The following is a 19,222-nucleotide window of genomic DNA, read 5'->3' on the forward strand; positions in this document are numbered from 1 at the left end:
TGCGATAGCATTTATATGGACACTTCAACGGGATTTCTGCCGTCGGCGTCGCCGTCATCGTCGCCGTGAGGTTCCGTATAGATTCCAAGGGCGATAAAATCGTCGCCGCGCGCCGTATGCACGAGTAAAAGCGCGCGGGGGACGCGCGCTATCACGGAGAGCCAACGCACGGCGGAAAGCAAACGCGATTGTCGCCCAAAAGGCCGTTGGGGTATGGGGGGGAGGGAGGCGGGGCGACGCTGTGCTACGGCACCAAATGCCTATCTTGCAACCCAGCGCAAGGAGAACTGGCAACGCAATCTCCCACACGAAAGCAAAAAAAAAAAAAAAAAAAGCGGGCAGGCAGCGCGAGAGGGACGGGGGGAGCAGCTTCTACTCTGCCAACAAATACGCTTGCACTGGCTGTGGTAGCCGTCGCCCGCACCGTTTCTTTATCTCCACCACGGCCGGGCTCGACTGGCGCGCGCACTCGCTTCTTAAGAAGCGAGCGAGCACGCGCGCCAGTCGAGCCTGGCTGTGTCTCCACATGGCTCTGACCTTTATGCGCTGTCCATTCGCCGCTCAGTTTCCGTTGAAGCGATAGATCGCACGATTCTTCGCCCGCTGCAACGGCCACGCCAGCATTTTGACAGTCGTTGTCTGCGGTCATTCGGTGTGATCTATTCATGTCTGCTTGTGCGCGATGACACCACGCTTGTAAATTCAGTTAGAAAGCGAATGTGTCCAAGTTTATGCGGCCGATAAAACTACTCTACTATCCCTACTCCGAATAGCTCTCTACCAATTTGCTATCGCAATTGATGCTTCGCCTTTCGGGCGAAACTGCGACATTTTTTTATAATGGGAACACAGTTCAGCTTCTAATATTTTTTTATTATTATTTCAGTTTAAAAGTGAAGCCAACTTTAAGGGGATCGGTGTAAGCTTGGTCTTTGTAAGCTGGCTTTTCCACGTTCAGCGTTGCAGTGAATGAAGCCTACTTGCCGTATGCGAACGATGTGAATGGGTCCCGATAACGCTATCGCGTTATACTCTTAAATGTGAAGCTTAAGCGTGCTTTAATTTTTATTATTACAATACCCACAGCACCTTGCGGCATTGCATAGGGGAGGGCGGGTGCAAAACAACGCTAACACAATCGATAAAAAGCAGGTAAAACAAGAAAAACAAAATAAAGCTAGTAAGCAAGCAACCGAAGATACAACAATTTAGGCACAAGGACACAATCACACAACCAAAAAAGGAAGCAACAGCTTTTACAATAACACCCCAAAGAGCTTTGTGGGTGTTAGCGTTGAGGCATGCAGGAGTGACGAGTTTAGAAGACGCTATTCGCATTTGCGAATAGCGTCTTGCACTTGCAGTGCCACTACGGTGTAAAAAAAAACTGTTATAAATATTAAATTAAACTATATCATTTTATGATAAGAAGAGTAATTTTGACTTTCAAATTTTTGCGTTTAATTACAATTTAGAGGTTATTCTATTAGCAGCAAGCGATTTGTTGCTGTTATTTTGAGTAACCAACTTTACGTGCCTTCATGTACCAGCCAAGCTAATCCATGTTAGGCCTACGAGCCATGAAATTGACTATCGAATTCGGAATCAGTGGCATCTAATGAATCAATTTTCATTACACACGTTAGCTGAGAGATAGCGATAACCACAATCACTTCTCCTAGCTTACGAACTTCACGCATTACCACGAATCGAGCCCAATTTGGTGCTCGGTTCAAGCCGTCGCCTCGAAGGGCGCCGCCGTGTTTGTTGATGCGAAGCTTTTGGGGCAGCTTTTGGGGCTCCTGCGAAATCAGTGAAATAGCGTGCCCGACACAAAACCTAAATGCAGCTTGCGTCTTGCGCATGCTTCGACACTATTTCTTTGGGGCCCCTACCTAAAACTCCCTAATTACATTAAAACGGATAGGCGGGCTAGTTGGTTTGGCATCATAATGAAACTTTTGCGCACACAACACGAAACCACAACGAAGAAGTACACAAGGACTAGCGGAGTGTACGCAGCGCTAGTCCTTGTGTACTTCTTCGTTGTGGTTTCGTGTTGTGTGCGCAAAAGTTTCATTATGATCCCTAATTACGATGCGCATTCCGTAAAGAGGAAGAAAATACATCAGGGGAGGTAATGATGGCAATATCATGCGGCAGTTAATTTTATTTGTGAAATGTTTTGGGGAAAAAGACACCCTGAAGTTCATTTTGCATCTTATCTCTTTGATTTTATTGGCGTGATCAAGACGCGGTGATAAGTAGTCGGGATTGCACAGATAATGCTCCCGATTAATACCCATCTTATTATGCAATATGCTGTGCAGAAATTTTAGTCTAAGGAATTTTCTTTGCTGCTGAAGTGGTTCCTATCCAAGGTTATCCTTTGCACTGGAAACACTAAAATTGCGGGAATAATTGGTGTGAACAAATCTCACAGCCAAATTCTGGATCCTTTCTACCTTATGAATGTCTACCTGCAGCCAAGGGTCTGAAACACAACAAGCATATTCAAGTACTGGCCTAATGTTTTATACAAGAGCTCTTTAGCGGCAAGCAGCAAGTTCTTGGCATTTCTGCGAAAAAAAACCCAACGCTCTGGAGGCCTTACTGGTAATGTAATCTATATAAAGACGCCAGGATAATTGCCAGCGTTTCTGCCTTAATGATGATGTAGGCACAATCATAAGAGCTCTTTTTCCTACTAAAACACATATACACAGACGTTAATATCCATGTGCCAAGTTGTGTTAGAAGGGTGGCAGCACTTCTAAGGAGCGTCTCTGACAAAGCACTAAGTGTCCAGCAGTGCCTCTGCCACAGCCTTCATGTCAATGTCTGGTGGTGTTTGAGAAGTGGACGGTGGTTGCTGCTGGTGCCACGCAACTAGGGAGCCTCGGCCAAAGCAAATTCGCGTTGGCACGCCCCTGTGCTGGCTTGGCCTGGCTTGATGCTTGTTGGTTAGTGGTGCACGTGGGAAGTAGGCAAAGCCAGCTGGGTACCTGCACAGAGATCACAGAGGGACTTTTGCCAAAATCTGATAGAAGGCAAGGCTGCAACAAGGAAAACATAGGACGCATACTGCCAAGAAGGTCTTGTTTACCCAGAAGTGCTGGTATGATGTACGCAAATTTTACTTTCCTGCTTATTCACTTATTACAAAAGCCAGCAGGTTCATACAGGCATTGTTGCAGTAGGTGAAATACAAGTAATGGAACAAAGAGCTGCCTCAAAATGCTAAGCTATGAGGCTCATTATGATGAATGCACAGAAAACACATGAACATTGAGTAGTGCAAGAAAGTACATGTGTGAATCGCACATAGTATCCATGCATTAGGGCTACAAAGTGCACTGTCGCAAAAATGTGAAAAACATTACGGCCATATCGGATCCCATAATGGCTTGTGGCAACTTATTTTGTCTTAATTTTTATGTGAAAAAAAAAAAAAAAAAACACCTTTGACTGTGTCAGTGCAGCATAAGTACTCAAGATATTAAGAGGCAGATACAGGTTTTCATCTGTTACTGCCCTTGCAGAAAAAATATGATATAAAAGTCCCAGTTTCATCATGTCCAGACGACACCTAAGGTCTTCCAGCCTGGAATTACCTTTATTTACACACACTTAACAATAGTCATAGTTTCATGCGCATATTTGGCAATACACTGTCATTTAACGCATCAGTACTGCCACGTGTCATAACCGTAGGAAACAGTGTTCCTGATAACATTGCGTGCTTAACAAATCGTGACGCCTTTCACGAAGCTTCTTGTAGAAACATTGTATAAGGATGACCTGCGTTCCTTCCCCGTTTTTCTTACTTGTATTTTTGCATTTTTGTGTGTGTGAGTATATTACTGTGTTTAAGTTGTCTAAAGCTTAGCCTAGACAAACATTTGTTTTACTTATTTTGTGACTGTCTGTATTAATATGTATATTGATTACTCCTGTTGTCCCAATGCTTGTCCTCCCTGCGACTCCTCCTTATATGCAAAATGGCAAAACCGCAAAATGGCCTGCATCAGTTCACTACAGAATGCTGTCCCCCTGTCAGTGATAATGGCCTCTGGCACACCGTGGTGCAGGACAATCTGACAAATAAAAATTTGGCGGCTTCCTCAGCGGTGGCTCTTGAGAGTGCGCACGTTTCTGCGCAGCGCGTCAAGTAATCCGTCGCAACAATAATCCATTTGTTCCCGGCGGTAGACGTCGGGAAAGGCCCAAGAAAATCCATTCCAACTTGCTGGAACGGTCTTGTCGAGGGTTCGATCGGTTGCAGGAGTCCGGCAGGTTTCGTTGGGGGAGTCTTGCAGCGCTGGCATTCTCTGCACGTACGGACGTAGTGCTTGACTTCTTCGGCATTACGGGGCCAGTAATAACATTCTCGAATCCGCGCAAGTGTTCGTGTACAGCCGAGGTGTCCGGATGTTGCTTCATCATGACACGCCAGCAAAATGTCATGACGTAAGGACGACGGCACAACAAGCAGATAGGCCTTCTTTGTAGGATCGAAGTTCTTTTTGACTAGAACACCATCTCTCAAATAGAATGCGGACACACTGCGCTTGAAGATTTGTGGGACGGTGTCACTTTGTCCCTCAAGGTAATCAATGAGGCCACTCAGTTCAGGGTCAACCCGTTGTTGCGTGACGAAATCGGAGGCGGTGACCATGCCCAGAAAAGGTGAATCGTCGTCTGTACACTCTGGTGGCTGCTTGGCGGGGGCTCGGGACAGACAATCTGCGTCTGAATGCTTCCTTCCGTTCTTGTACACTACAGAAATGTCGAACTCCTGCAGTCGCAAACTCCATCTTGCGAGGCGTCCAGACGGGTCCTTCAGGTTGGCAAGCCAACACAAGGCATGGTGATCGGTAACAACAGTACACGATCTGCCGTACATATATGGGCGGAATTTTGATGTTGCCCACACTATTGCCAAACATTCTTTTTCGGCGGTGGAATAGTTCAACTCTGCCTTCGATAAAGAGCGACTGGCATAGGCGATGACCTGTTCTCGTCCATTCTGTCTCTGCACAAGAACGGCGCCACATTTTCCGCAGTTTCCGCGTTTTCATCGAAGTGCGCCAAAATGGGCGGTGATTGGAGACGGCGCTGCAGCTCTCGAAACGCTTGCTCTTGTGGCGCATGCCATACGAAAGGGACGTCCTGTTTTGTCAGGCGGATCAGCGGCTCTGCGATCTGCAAGAAGTCTTTGACGAAGCGTCTATAGTAGGCGCAAAGTCCGAGAAACCTTCTGACACATTTCTTTTCACGGGGCTGCGGGAAGTGCCGCACGGCAGCTGTCTTCTCAGGGTCTGGTAAAACGCCGGCAGAGCTGACACCTTGGCCCAGGAATTTGAGCTGCTCGTAGGCGAAGCGACATTTTTCAGATTTCAGCCTAATTCCAGAAGACTTGATAGCACGCAATACCACTTCTAGCCTACTAAGGTGCTCCTCGAACGTAGAAGTGAACACAATGACATCATCAAGATACACCAGACAAGTCTGCCATTTCAGCCCAGCCACGGTGTCCATTACTCTTTGGAAGGTTGCGGGGGCAGTGCAGAGTCCAAATGGCATGACTTTGAACTGGTATAATTCATCTGGTGTAATGAACGCAGTCTTCTCGCGATCCCTTTCGTCAACCTCCACCTGCCAATAGCCACTCTTTAGGTCCATAGATGAGAAGTATCTTGCATTGCAAAGGCGATCCAAGGCGTCGTCAATTCGAGGGAGCGGGTAGACATCCTTTCTCGTGACCTTGTTGAGTCGGCGGTAATTGACACAGATTCTTAAGGCGTTGTCTCTCTTTTTCACAAGCACGACGGGGGAAGCCCAAGGGCTTTGAGAGGGTTCGATGACGTCGTCATGCAGCATTTCTTTTATCTGTTTCCGGATTGCTTCGCGTTCTTTCATGGACACGCGGTACGGCGACTGGTGAATAGGCCGTGCACTTTCATCTGTTATGATTCGGTGCTTCGTAAGCGTCGTCTGGCGAATCTTCGACGATGTAGCAAAGCAAGCCTGGTAGGTATGAAGCAGTTTCTGCAGCCGTTCTTGGTCTATCTTGCGACAGCACAGGGTTCACATCGAATGAAACGTCAGAAGGTCAAGGTGCCAGTTCGTTTTCGATCGTGAGGATGTTGGCTATGTCCAGAATAGTTTCGAAGAGCGCCACCATGGTGCCTTTGGTGAAATGACGATATTCCGAGCAGAAATTTGTTATCAGTATGCTGGCTGTTCCTTCGATCAGGTGGACGATCCCTCTTGCTACAGACAACCCCCGCTCAAACAGCAAACTTGGGTTCGCTTCGACCAATCCCTCGACGCAGCTGCAATTGTTGGTACCCACTGCGATCATAGTACTCGAGCGGGGTGGCAACGTGATATGCTCATTGAGGATCGCGAGTGAAGCAGATAATGCAGAACTTGGATCTTGTGCGATGGCGTTGTCTGGTGAAAGACTTATGGTCTGTGCTTGTAGATTAATGACCGTGCTGTTCTCCGAAAGGAAGTCTACGCCGAGAATGACGTCACGGGAGCACTGTTCTAGAACGATGAAAGCGGTAGGGTACGTGTGTCCTCTCACCGCTACACGAGCCGTACATCTTCCTTTTGGTGTTACGTGACCACCTGTTGTTCGTATCTGTTGGCCGTCCCAAGTGGTAAGAACTTTCCTTAGCTGAGTGGCGAACACGGCGCTCACGACGGAGAAATCAGCGCCGGTGTCAACCAGCGCAAACACAACATGGTTGTCTACCTTGACTGCTAGGTCCGTGGATTTGGTTCTGGTATTGCAGGTGTGTCGTTGTGTGACGTCGCGGCTTTGTCGGGACTTGCTACTGATGTATCGCTTGGTCTCGTCGGAGGCATGAAGATTATGTTGTCGCGCCGTTGACGCATTTTGTTCGTATGTGGCAGGCGTAGTTACACCACTGGAACGTTGCGGCGGGGGAGGGGCTTCAGCAGTGCGACGAGCAGCAACCGTGCCTCCCATCGGTTGCCGTCTTCAGTTTCCCAAGCGAGGGCTGGGGGACCTTCTCCGCTCTGGTCCCACGTAGCTAGGGCGGCGCGAACCAGAACGGTGGGATGAGGGCGACGGCGACCTGTAGCGGCTCATTTGCGAATTCTGCCTTTGTAGGTAGTGCTCTCAAGCGGCCTTTGGCCAGGTTGCGGACGTGGAGCGCCGATAGGGAACCCACGGATGCCGAAGTTCCTATAGTAGCACCGACGGTATACATGGCCGGGCGCGCCGCAGTGTAAACATAGAGGACGCTGGTCTGGAGTCCTCCAGACGTCGGACTTTCTCGGCGTTGCCTGTTCGACCATATGCGGGCCGTTGTTTGGTCGCGAGCGTAGCAGTGGTGTGTACGTCGGTCTGGTCGGGCTCACTTGGTGTTGCACAGCGGAGGCATATGACATGACTTGAGGGGCTCGAGACTTGTGTATTCGGTTGCTTGGTGCGGCTGAATGGGTTGCCCCGTTCCCAGTGCCTGCTGGACTTCTTGTCTGATAACGTCGCTGATCGCTGCGACTTGAAGACCGGAGCTAGGGAACATTTCGCGGAGTTCCTCTTGTACTACAGCCTTGATTGTGTCTCGAAGGTTGCTCATGCTCATAGCGTCGAATTCCATGGGAGATGTGCCGTGGACTTGAGCAGGGCGCCCATACTGTCTTCTTCAAATGTTGAGTGTTTTTTCGATGGCTGCGGCTTCAGTGAAAAATTCGGCGACAGTTTTTGGTGGGTTCCGCATAAGGCCAGCAAAAAGCTCTTCCTTCACGCCTCTGATAAGAAAACCGAGCTTCTTTTCTTCCGGCATTTCTGGATCTGCTCGACCAAAAAATGCTTCATTTCTTCTACGAAGACGGCCACGCTTTCGTTGGGGAGCTGGAGACGTGTTTGAAGTTGTCTCTCTGCCCTTTCCTTGCGAAGGACACTTGTAAATGTCAGAAGAAGGCTTTACTTGAAGTTTTCCCATGTCCTGAGCTGGGATTCTTGGTTGATAAACCATGTACGTGCCGACTCCTCCAGCACGAAGTAAACGTGTTGCAACTTCGCGTCGTCATCCCACTTGTTGTAGCTCGCCACGCGCTCGAATTGTTCGAGCCAGTCCTCAGGATCATCGCAGGGGGTTCCACGGATTGTCGGTGGCTCGCGTGGTTGCTGCAACACGACGGCGGTAGAAGTGAGGGGCTCGCTTATCTTGTCTGTCGGGGCCTCTTTCGTAGGGTGTGTCTTCTCTGGCAGGAGGCCGTACTCAGGGGAGAGCCCAAGATTCCGGCGGCTTCTTCGTTGGTCGTCTTCTTCTGGTTGATGCAGACTGGTGTCGCGAGTGCCCGAACGAGCGCTGGACATACCCAGCGCCTCCACCAGTTGTCACGAGTGATGCTAGACACCGGTAACTACAGTAGGCGAGCGTACGGCAAGACAAAGTTATTGAGGCGAACTTGTGCCCCGCATAACCAAAAACCAACTGTAGCCCAGTAAGAGCAACATGTGCGAGCACGGACGGCGATCGGCAAAAACAGAGAGCATCACCAATGTGCAGGCAGTACTTAAAGGCTGCGAAGGGACATGCGTAGTACTATCGCGAGAGATAGCGCGAGTTGCCCTGCCTGATACGATGGGCCCATCGTAGGTACGAAGCTGGTATCACGGTAGGTTTGCGTGAGTGCTTAAACGCGATAGCAATCGTCATGTGAAAGTCATCGGAACAGATGTAAACACCATAAGGCACGTGGCAGTATACTGCCTTACGATTTAAAAAGTAAACATTGCAATGTACTGAAGAGTGGTATTTTATTGAGCCGCAATAACTACAATTATGTTATATGACTAATATTGCAATTCTTTTTAGCACCTTTTGTTATTCCTTGATTCATGAGAAACAAAGAAAGTGCCTTGTTGTGTTGAATGCCAGTGTTGTTGTATGGCAGTTTTCTTTTCTATATTTTTCTTTTGCTTTCTTTTTTCCTGTTTTTCCCATGCTCATGGGTAATTTTTACAATCCACTTCCTGTTTGGGCCTGTGCAAAGGCCTACAGTATTGTTAAATAAATAAATAATAAATGTATAATGTTCCCACTCCTGCTATAGCCCTATATTGGGCTGCAGTATGTGTAAATAAATAAATAAAATCTTCTTCCACAGCTGGCAAACTTGAAAGCGATCGTCTTACGCGGCGGACAGACACACTCGGACAGTTTTCTCATTGGGTAACCATAGAAATGCTTACGCATTTAAAATGCATTTGTTATAGAGGCTTTACAAATTACCTCTGAGCAGTCTAGTCTATCGTCTTCGTTTTATTGATCATCGTCTTTCTCACTCTGCTTGCAGCACCGCTGTAAGCTTATGCCTAAGGAGCGAAGGAAAAACACGGCTAACCCGAATCGACGCCAGAATAGAACCGCCAGCTGTGGCTTCACGTGCCAAGGCGCCGTGGCCAGTGCCGATTTCTTCTCATGCGGGCGCGCGCTATCCGGGTTCCATGCGCCGCCCAAAGGAGGGTGCTACAGGGCCCCCCGCCTAGATTGGAAGTCGAAACCGGACAGAGGGCCAACTGTGGCACTCTAGCATGAGGTCGGGTGGCGATGCGAGGCTTTCCGTCGTGGTCTCCACGTAAGCCAGCTTGAGGTGGTCCAAGCCGACTGTCTCTTCCCAGCCATTTTGTAGGAGGGTGGCAGTTTTCAGGGTGCAGCAGAGGACGCGGAATGGTCCGTTGTAGGCCAGGGTTAACGGTAGTCGGACAGCATCTTGGCGCACGAAGATTATATTGCGCTGGGATGGACAGGGTGGAGTTGGTCGGAGATCTTTAACACAGCCGAGGAGGTGTTGTAGGAATTGTTGTGGCTCAGCTGGTAGCTGCGTTGATGTAAACAAGTCTTCGGGGAGACGCAGAGAACTGCCAAACACGAGCTCTGCTGCCGAGCACTGTGGGTCTGCCCGGAGGACGGCTCGTAAACCCAGGAGCACAAGGGGCAAGGCACAATCGAGGCGGGTAGTCAGGGCGGTCTTCAGTTGTCGGTGAAGGCATTCCGCCATGCCATTGGCACAGGGGTGATACGCAGAGGTACGGCAATGCCTGGCACCAAGAATGCGATTAAAGCAAGCAAACAGGGAGGACTCAAATTGGCGTCCACGATCTGTTGTCACGGTGCCAGGACAACCAAAGTGCGATACCCAGGCAGAAATGAAAGCGCGGGAAACCGTCCCAGCGGTGATGTCATGAATGGGAGCAGCGCCCGGCGAATGTGTGAAGCGGTTGACCATGGTGAGCATATAACGGTAACCTTGAGAAATGGGTAGAGAGCCCACAATGTTGAGGTGAACATGGTCTAAACGACCTGGTGGAAGGAAGGCTTGGGGAGGCGTCTTGGTCAATGGTTGGAGATGCAGAGTCAACCGCGGCTATACGAGAAAGGGCATCTGCGGACGTGTTGTTGGCACCTTTCACATGGCGGATGTCGGTTGTAAATTCCGAAATATAAGCGTGATGGTGGAGTTCGCGTGACATGTACTTGAATGAGTTGGTACGGAAAACTAATGCCAGTGGCTTATGATCGGTCAGCACGTAAAACGGGCATCCTTCCAGAAAATGACGAAAGTGCTGTATTGCAGTGTAGATGGCTAGTAGCTCTCGACTGAAGATGCTGTAGCGGGTCTCAGCAGGAAGTAGGCCACGCTGGATGCATCCACCATCAACCGAGTGAATGGATAAGCTGCATGGATGGATAAGAAGCACGGTGTTCGCGACTGCTTGCTTGGCCGCAGTAAAGGCGGCCAGGGCTTCTGATGACCAAGAAATGGCAGAGGACGGGCCGGCAGTTGACTGAAGGAGCTTGGTGAGCGGGCGAAGCAGCTCTGCACAGTGCGGTATAAAGCATCTGGAAAAATTCACAAGCCCCAGGAATTGGCGTAACTGGCACAGTGTTGTAGGCTGGGGATAATCCTGGATGGTCTTGACGTGGGATAGGAGAGAGCGTATACCTTCGGATGATATTTGATGGCCCAAAAACTCGAGCTCAGATGCGCTGAAAACGCACTTGGAGGCATTCGCAACCAGATCGTACTGCTAAAGACGTTGGAACAGAGCATGTAGGTGGTACTCATGCTCTTCGTGCGTAGGGCACGAAGCATGTTTGTGTACCTTGATGAGGACGTCATCAAGGTACACAAACACAGTAGGAAGGCACCCCGCGTGACCTCAGAGATGAACCGCTGGAAGGTTTGAGCCGAATTGCGGAGTCCAAAGGCATCCGCACGTACTCAAACAAACCAAAGGGCGTCATGATGGTGATCTGAGGTATGTCGGCAGGCTCGAAGGGAATTTGGTAGTACGCCTTAACCAGGTGCACTTTGCTAAAAATGGTGTAGCCGTCGAGACGCGATGTAAAATCTTGGATGTGAGGCAGTGGATAGCTGTCGTGGACAGTATTGGCGTTGAATGCTCGATAGTCTCCGCAGCTACGCCAGTCACCTGGATCACGCTTGGGCACTAGATGCAGCGGAGAAGCCCACGCGCTGGACGACGGGCGTATAATGCTGAGCTGCAGCATATGGTCGAACTCCCGTTTGGCGAGAGCTAGACGGTCCCCAAACAAGCAGCGTGGTTGAGCGGCTGCTGGTGGGACACGGGTGACGATGTGGTGTGTCACTGTATGTTTAGGCGGCTGAGTGAGGTTGCATGGCTTTGTTAACTCCGGAAAATCCGCCAAGATTTTTTCGAACCGAAAGGAAGGTATCAGTGTGCAGATGCCCATGCACCCATATGGGTGCAGATCGGACAGGACTCCAGAGATGGAGAGACGAGTCAGACCGTCTGTGAGGCGACGTTACTGCCCGGTGATGTCCAAGTCGAAGTATGAGAGGAAGTCCGAGCCGATGATCGGCTGAACCATGTCTGTGATAACGAAGACCTGCCGAAAAGTGCGGCGAAGGCTGAAGTCGAGGGTGAGAGATCGGAGTCTGTGCATCGCTATAGACGAGGCGTTGGCAGCCCAAAGTGAGAGAGAGTTTTCACTCTCTCGAGTGAAGCCGACGGGAGCGGACGTGTCGAGTTGAGGTGCTGTTTCAGCACAGCAGGAGCAGCGTGCCAAAGAGATAAGTTTTCTTATTTTATAGTTCCTCTTTGTTTTGTTTTTTGTAGGAGGGTTAGCCTAGCCAAGCAATCTTTATAACTTATTTTAATGCTTTTTCACTTTCTTGGTCTTCGAGCTTAGGTAAAAGTAGGTAACAAATTGTGTTTTTTTTTTTGTTTTTTGTTTTGGTCACATCCACGCCTTGATAGTACGAGATGATGGTTGGTACTCGGGGAAACCCACGCGTGCGTTGTTCTGAGTGCGAGCGTTCTTACGCGTTGGAAGAAACGCGGTTTAAGTCTGCACGCGAAGCGAACGGTGCCGATTTTATCTGTAGGATGTGTGTGCTAGGTCGCGGCTAGACCGTCTCGAGCAAGAGAAAGATAAGCTAGCTAAGCGGGTTGGAAAGCTTGAAAAGGAACTTAAAGGTGAGCAGAAACAGAGGGAGGAGGTAGAAGAAAAGCTAGTTAACGTAGAGATGCAGCTGAGGGCCACCATTCAGCAAAGCAATGGTGAACCCATCGAGGCGAGCACCGCGAACGGAGCTGGCTCCGATGCGAGTGCAGAGACAGCCGAACCCGCCACGCCGGGAGGCAGTGGCGGAACCGTCAGTGATAGTCACGAGGGGGATACCACTGACGCACCCGCGGAAGAGAAAGCCAAGGGCAAGGATAAGACAGGAGGGGAGGGCATTGTGACCTCGGGGGCAGCTTTCGGCAGTGAGGGGGAAGAAAAGCGTCGAGTAGTCTTTGTTGGGGATTCCAACAGGCGTAGAGTAGAACGGCGATAACAGAGAGGGTAGGTGCAGGCGAACGAGTCCAGGTTAGCGCGCTTCCAGGAAAGCCGATTAGAGAGGTGATAGCGAAGGCCAAGGAACGCATGTGGGACACAATGGAGGAGAGACACCTAGTGGTGATAATGGGCGGAGTGATTGATGTACTACACGGACGAGGAGCAGGGATCACAAAGCAAATAGCCAAAGGGGTCACAGACCTGCGGAATGTTTCAAAGGAAGTGCAAATCGTGGTGTGCACGGTGCCAGAGGTTGAAAGGCAGGGCTATGAAATTGAAAGGGCAATTCTTGCAGTAAACAGTGAAATTTGGACTCTAGCTAAAGCAATGAATTTTACGGTCATTGACATCAACCGAGAAGTGCACCGAGCAGGCAGCGAAGGCGCTTTTGTGGTTGACGGGATACATTTTAGTGAAAGGGTAGCAACACCGGTCGGACGTCAATTCGCAGCGCGAGCTGTAGCTTTTTTAGGCGGGCCCCAGGCAATCAGGAAGCAGGATTAAGTATTGAACGTAGCGAAACACCAGTAAAGGGCAGAATTAGACGACCAGGAGTCAGGAAAAGACGCAGAAAGGATAAGAATAGAGAAGGTAAAATTTGCTACATTAACATGCAGGGTAGTCGCAAGCAGGAAAAATGGCTGGAAATTCAAGCGCAGCTGAATGATGAAGCGATAAGTGTGTACGCCTTGACCGAAACGCATCTAAGAGATTTGGAGCAGCCACCTGTTGTTCACAATTTTGTATGGGAAGGGTGCAACAGAATGACCGGGTCAAGGAAAGGCGTAGGCGTAGGCGTACTAATTAGGCGAGGTCTTAAGTGACAAAGGGTAAACGAGACATGTAAAGAGCATTTATGGATTAGTGGCACATGGCAAGGAAAAAAGACGTGGCTGGGAGTAGCTTACCTATGGACAGGTAGTGATAGCAGAGAAAAAAATAAGGAATTGGTTGATTGCATTAGAAGCGATATTGATGAGTTCAGTAAATCAGGCCAGGTATATTAGTGGGAGATATGAACGCGCACATGGACGATTTAGATGGATATACTGATTACAACGGCTCTCTGGTGCTGGATCTGCGTGATGAACAGAACCTTATAGTAGTTAACAGGGAGAATAAGTGTCATGGACAGGTAACGTGGCAATGCGGAAACAGGCAGTCATGTATCGACTACGCCTTAGTCTCGGAAATGGTCTATGAACAGCTAGACCAAATGATAATAGACGAAAATGGAAAAAATAGCCTGGGAAGCGATCATAGACGTTTAGCATTAAAGTTTGGGCGAGATACTAGCGCAGAACATGAACCCATAACCTCAGAGTTTTTAAAAATGAATGACGAGCAAATAACAGAGATCGCAAACAACATAGAGAAGAAAATTGAGGATTTTCCTACAGCAGTCTGGGAATATAAGAAACTGGTGGACATTATGCAGCATCAAATAAGGCGGACACGGCAAAACAATTGTTGCATTGGCAAGAGGAAACCACGTAAGTGGTGGAACAAGGAAATAAAACAAGCTATAGAAGAGCGTAAAGAGGCATCTAGGGCTCATCGAGAAGCCAAAAAGTTGGGATTACAAGAAGAAGAGGTGCTCCTTAGATGGAATACATACCGAGAAAAGAAAAGGGTTGCGAGTGAGCTCGTGCAAGACAAGATTAAATGCGCAAGTGAACGTTGGGTGCATAACATTCACAAAAGAGACAAAGGCGCCCCAAAAAGATTCGGGAACCATATAAAAGCACTTGGAGCTCCAACTAAAAACTCGCAAACGGCTATAAGGGATGAAGACGGTAACATCTACGAAGGAGATGATGCGATGCGGTACATCACAGACGTTATTAGGGATAACTTTGGCACGAGAAAAAGCGTAGTTCAGAGAACAGATCCAGCAACAGCAGAGAGGCCAGAGAGATCAAAATTTAGCATAGAAAACTTTTATTAGAAAAAGGCAGCAGAAAATGTCCCTAACAACACGGCAGCAGGACCCGATGAAATACCAATACAGCTAATCAAAAACCTCGGTCCAAAAAGCAAGGCACTGCTGACTAATGCCATAGAGCAAGTGATTAGAACAAAGAAAATTCCCGTTGGATGGCGTGAAAGCAAGATGAATCTCATCTACAAAGGCAAAGGAGATAAGGATAAGACGCGCTCGTACAGGCCAGTTACAGTAATGTCGGTGATATATAGAATGGCAATGCAAGCCATAAAATTAGAACTGTCGAAGTGGGTGGAGAAAAACGATGTATTGGGGGAACTACAGAATGGGTTCAGGCCAGGCAGACACTTAGAAGACAATATGTTTGTTCTAACTCAGTGCATAGAGATTTCAGTAGCTCAGAGAAGACCATTATGGATAGCATTTCTAGATATTAAAGGAGCTTATGACAACGTAGACAGGAAATTGTTGTGGGATATTCTTCAATACGAAGGCATAGATGACGATTTCGTGTAGCTGCTGAGGGAGATATATCGAGACAACCAAGTACAAGTGGCATGGGAAGGGAGAAAAGGAAATAAAATGGTGGGAATTCACCAAGGATTGAAGCAAGGATGCCCTCTGTCACCATTGTTGTTCACGCTTTACGTCAAGGGTATAGAAAGACGACTGAAAAACAGCGAATTAGGTTTTGATTTATCCTACATGCGTAATGGACAAATGGTGCAACAGAAGGTCCCCGGACTGATGTACGCAGACGACATTGTGCTACTAGAGGACAATAAAAAAGATTTACAGATACTTGCGAATATCTGTGGGAATGCAGCAACAAATCTAGGCCTTAAGTTTAGCACAGAGTAATCAGGAATTATGATCTTTAATGAACACACGAGTAACTTCGTGGTGTCAATTCAACAGCAAGTAATACCCATAGTGAAGCAATACAAGTGCCTCGGCGTACACATAAACAAAGGAAAGAATTACTCAAACAATCACCAAGATACAGTTAAACCTGGATATAACGAAATTGACAAATTCCCGAAAAACTTCGTTATAAAGAGGATTTCGTTATATGCAGGTTCGGCACGAAAATTCGCAAAATAAACGTTTACCGTATTTACTCGATTCTAACGCGCCCTCAATTGTAACGCGCACCCGTTTTCCTTTTCCGTCGAAGCACTCATCCTTGGAATGTCACACCAGGTACCGGATGCGTGGACGCGTGTCGTTTCGCACAAGCGCGAGGCATCGGAAACGAAGAGCGAGCGTCACGATGGCGTCGTAGCGTCGTATAGTGTTACAGTAGAACCTTGCTGTTACATTCCCGGGGGCTGCGTTTTCCCGGCTGTTACGTTGTTTTCGGCCGGTCCCGGCACAGCTCCCATAGAACTCAATGCATTGGTAACCCCGCTGTTGCGTCGCAACTATGGGACCGTTCCCGCATCATACGTTGCGAACTGCCACCCTGCGCCGGCCCGAGCGGCCATTTTGACTTTACATGTCGCTTGGCTTGGTGGCTTGACAGTGGCATTGGCCGCCCAAAGTGCCGGGGCGACAACTATGACGTATTTTCGGTTTCCGCCAGCAAAAGTATGGCCCTTGAGATCCGCATTTGCTATATAAAGATGGTGTCCATGACGCGTTGTGGCCTTAAAATTAAAATTGGTTTGGCTCGTAGATATTCCGTATATAAGGGTAAAGCCACGCTAGCGGCAAAAAACGCGCGCGTCATGCAGCGAGCGGCAAGTTGCCGGGCGTCAGCGCCTTGCCGCGAGGCCACCGTGGCGCGCGATCTCCCGCTCTCCGAACGGGCGAGCAACACCGCGAGCGCTCGTTGTTTCATGCGAGAGACCACGATCGTAGATTGAAAACTCGGCGCGGACCGGCGGCGTTCCGGTTGTGATGGCGGGATAGCGGGGCGGCGGGCGGTCGAGCAGGCCGTATCTTGAAAGCGATCTGAGTTGGGGCAGAGTCTAGCAGTGTAGGTGCGTCGCCGGCTCGTAGCTTTCTGCGTGCTGTGTTTTCTCGGCGCTCAGTTTGCGTTTCAGCGATAGACAACAGCACGAAGGTCACTTCGCTCGCTTCTCCAGCGGCGCTTCCACACGCCGCAAGCGTTTGACAGCGCGTGTCCGCGCTCATCGAGTCTGATGTGCCACAGCGTGTACCGGCGCGTCGGCAACATCAGCTGGAAAAGGAGAGAGTGCCGGCTTGGCAGGCTAGGCCAGCTGCAGCAAGCGGCAGGATCAGATTTGAATTAAGGGCGGGGGAAAGGTCACGCCCGCGGCGGCAACATCGCCGGGTCGAGGGATGCAGGGCCGCCTCGCACACGCACGCACGCACACGTGCGCTCGCTTCGCATTCCATCGCGGCGGAGAAGGTGCATCCGGTTGCTGCTCGCGCAAAAATGACAAAATTTGGGGCGAAATCTCTAGGTGGTCGGGGGGGGGGGGGGGGAATTCGTTATATCGAAGGGGTGTCCCACTGCCACTTCGTTACGTAGAGGTCTCAAATACATGTGCTTCTATGGAGTAATGGCGGGGAATCGAAAAACTTCGTTATATGCAGGAATTCGTTATATGGAGGTTCGTTATAAGCAGGTTTAACTGTAATCTGAAAATAAAGGGGAAGCGGAATGCAGCAATAATGAAACACAGAGCACTGTGGGGCCACAATAAGTATGAGGTGGTGCGTGGAATCTGGAAAGAAGTAATGGTGCCAGCGCTAACATTCGCAAATGCCATTACATGCTTAAAATCAGATATATTGGTGGGTTTGGAAGTTGACGAAAGATCAGTAGGCCGGTTGGCTTTGGGAGCCCACGGTAATACCACAAATGAGGCAGCGCAGGGTGACATGGGTTGGGCCTCTTTTGAAGTCAGAGAAGCACAGAGCAAAATTAGTTTTGAAGAAAGGCTCAGGAACATGGATGAAAATAAATGGGCGGCTAAAGTGCACAAGTATGTCTACATGAAAAGCGTGGACACAGAATGGAGGAAGAGGTCAAGGAAGTTGGCAACCAAGTACAGGATAATCGAAACTGCAAATAGACAACCAGGAGTCATCAGAAAGAAAGTGAGAGAAATAGAGACCGTGAATTGGATGCAAAGAATGGAAACAAAAAGGACAATAGAGATTTACAAGAATGAGAAGAAAGAAATTAAAAGGGAAAATCTGTACGATAACACAAAGGGCAGTGCCTTTTGCTATTTGAGGCTCGAGCCAGTTGCCTAAGGACGAAAACATATCGGAACAAATATTCGGAACTAGATGAGACATGTGCATGCTGCAGTAAAGATCCAGAAACCACTCAGCACATCCTGATGGAATGCGATGGGATCTACCCAGCGAGAACCGTAGGTAACGTGCAACTCCCAGAAGCGCTTGGTTTCAAAGTTGAAGGAAACATAAACAGATCAGCCGTAGAGATCAGCAAGAGACGATTGGAGTACTGGTGGAAAAAAAGCAGGGAAAAGATGGATACGACCTGATCTCTTAAAATCATAGGCAGCGGCACAAGGTAAATTTTTGGAAAAATAAAAATAATGAGAGGTATACGAACATGCTAGATAAAGAACATGTATTGTATACCTGATTAAATCAAGCAGGCTAGGTGACTATTTGTCGCCGCCCCGTTTCAAAGGGGATGCCAATAAATCATCATCATCATCATCATCGATGGCCCTGGTGCCCTGGAACGATCAGCCTTAGTCGGGGGGGAACCACGCTGATTACCGCGCCCGTGTCTATGAGGAACCGGGCGCCTGAGAACTTGTTACCATAAAAAGGCGGCTGGGACGAAAAACGAGACCAGACGCCGCCATCAGTGATCCCGGTGGGCGTTTCCCAGCCACGAAGAGAGAAGTGTGCACTTTGTGGCGCAGTGGCGGAAACGCCGGTGGTACCAGCAGAGAGGGCGAGGGCTGGGACTCCGAGCTTGACGTGTGCGCGAAAAAGCGCGATGACCGAGACGAGGCGAACGGGTCTCCTGACAGCGGCTCCGAAGTGTGGCGAGTGATGCGGCGAGCTCGTCGATGCGAGCCTCAAGGTCGCGATATCGCCGGCTCTGTAGGTGGTAAGACAACGGGGTGATGGACGGGGAGGTCGCCTCATGAACCTGGTCGGCGAGTTCCACCAGGCCGTCGAGGGTGATGTCACCGGCCACCTCGAGGATGAGGCGGATAGGCTGAGAAAGGTGCGTTGAAAGCAACTCTGAGTGGGTGGGCACGTTGCGCTCCCCGAGAGGCTGTCGCCTCCGGCAGCTCCTTACCAAGTCGCCTTACCAAGTCGCCAAGGGCCTCCTTGGTAAGGAGCTGATGGAGGCAGGTGCGTTCTGACAGCATGAATCTCTCCAGCACCTTGGTCTTGAGGTGCTGATATGGTGTAGCGCCCATGGGGGTGG

General features: G+C 49.3%; 1 protein-coding gene across 1 annotated transcript in view; it reads right to left on the reverse strand.

Moving 5' to 3' along the window:
* Window positions 1–2,100: 2,100 nt before the first annotated feature.
* Window positions 2,101–19,222, reverse strand: part of LOC119458756 (uncharacterized) — a 35,892-nt gene continuing 18,770 nt past the window's right edge. The window contains exon 2 of the mRNA XM_037720621.2: window positions 2,101–3,005. Coding sequence (XP_037576549.1) covers window positions 2,798–3,005 — 208 coding nt within the window. The 3' untranslated portion in view covers window positions 2,101–2,797. The remainder of the gene's footprint in view (window positions 3,006–19,222) is intronic.

Source organism: Dermacentor silvarum, chromosome 7 (assembly GCF_013339745.2).
Source record: "Dermacentor silvarum isolate Dsil-2018 chromosome 7, BIME_Dsil_1.4, whole genome shotgun sequence".
Lineage (NCBI taxonomy): Eukaryota > Metazoa > Arthropoda > Arachnida > Ixodida > Ixodidae > Dermacentor > Dermacentor silvarum.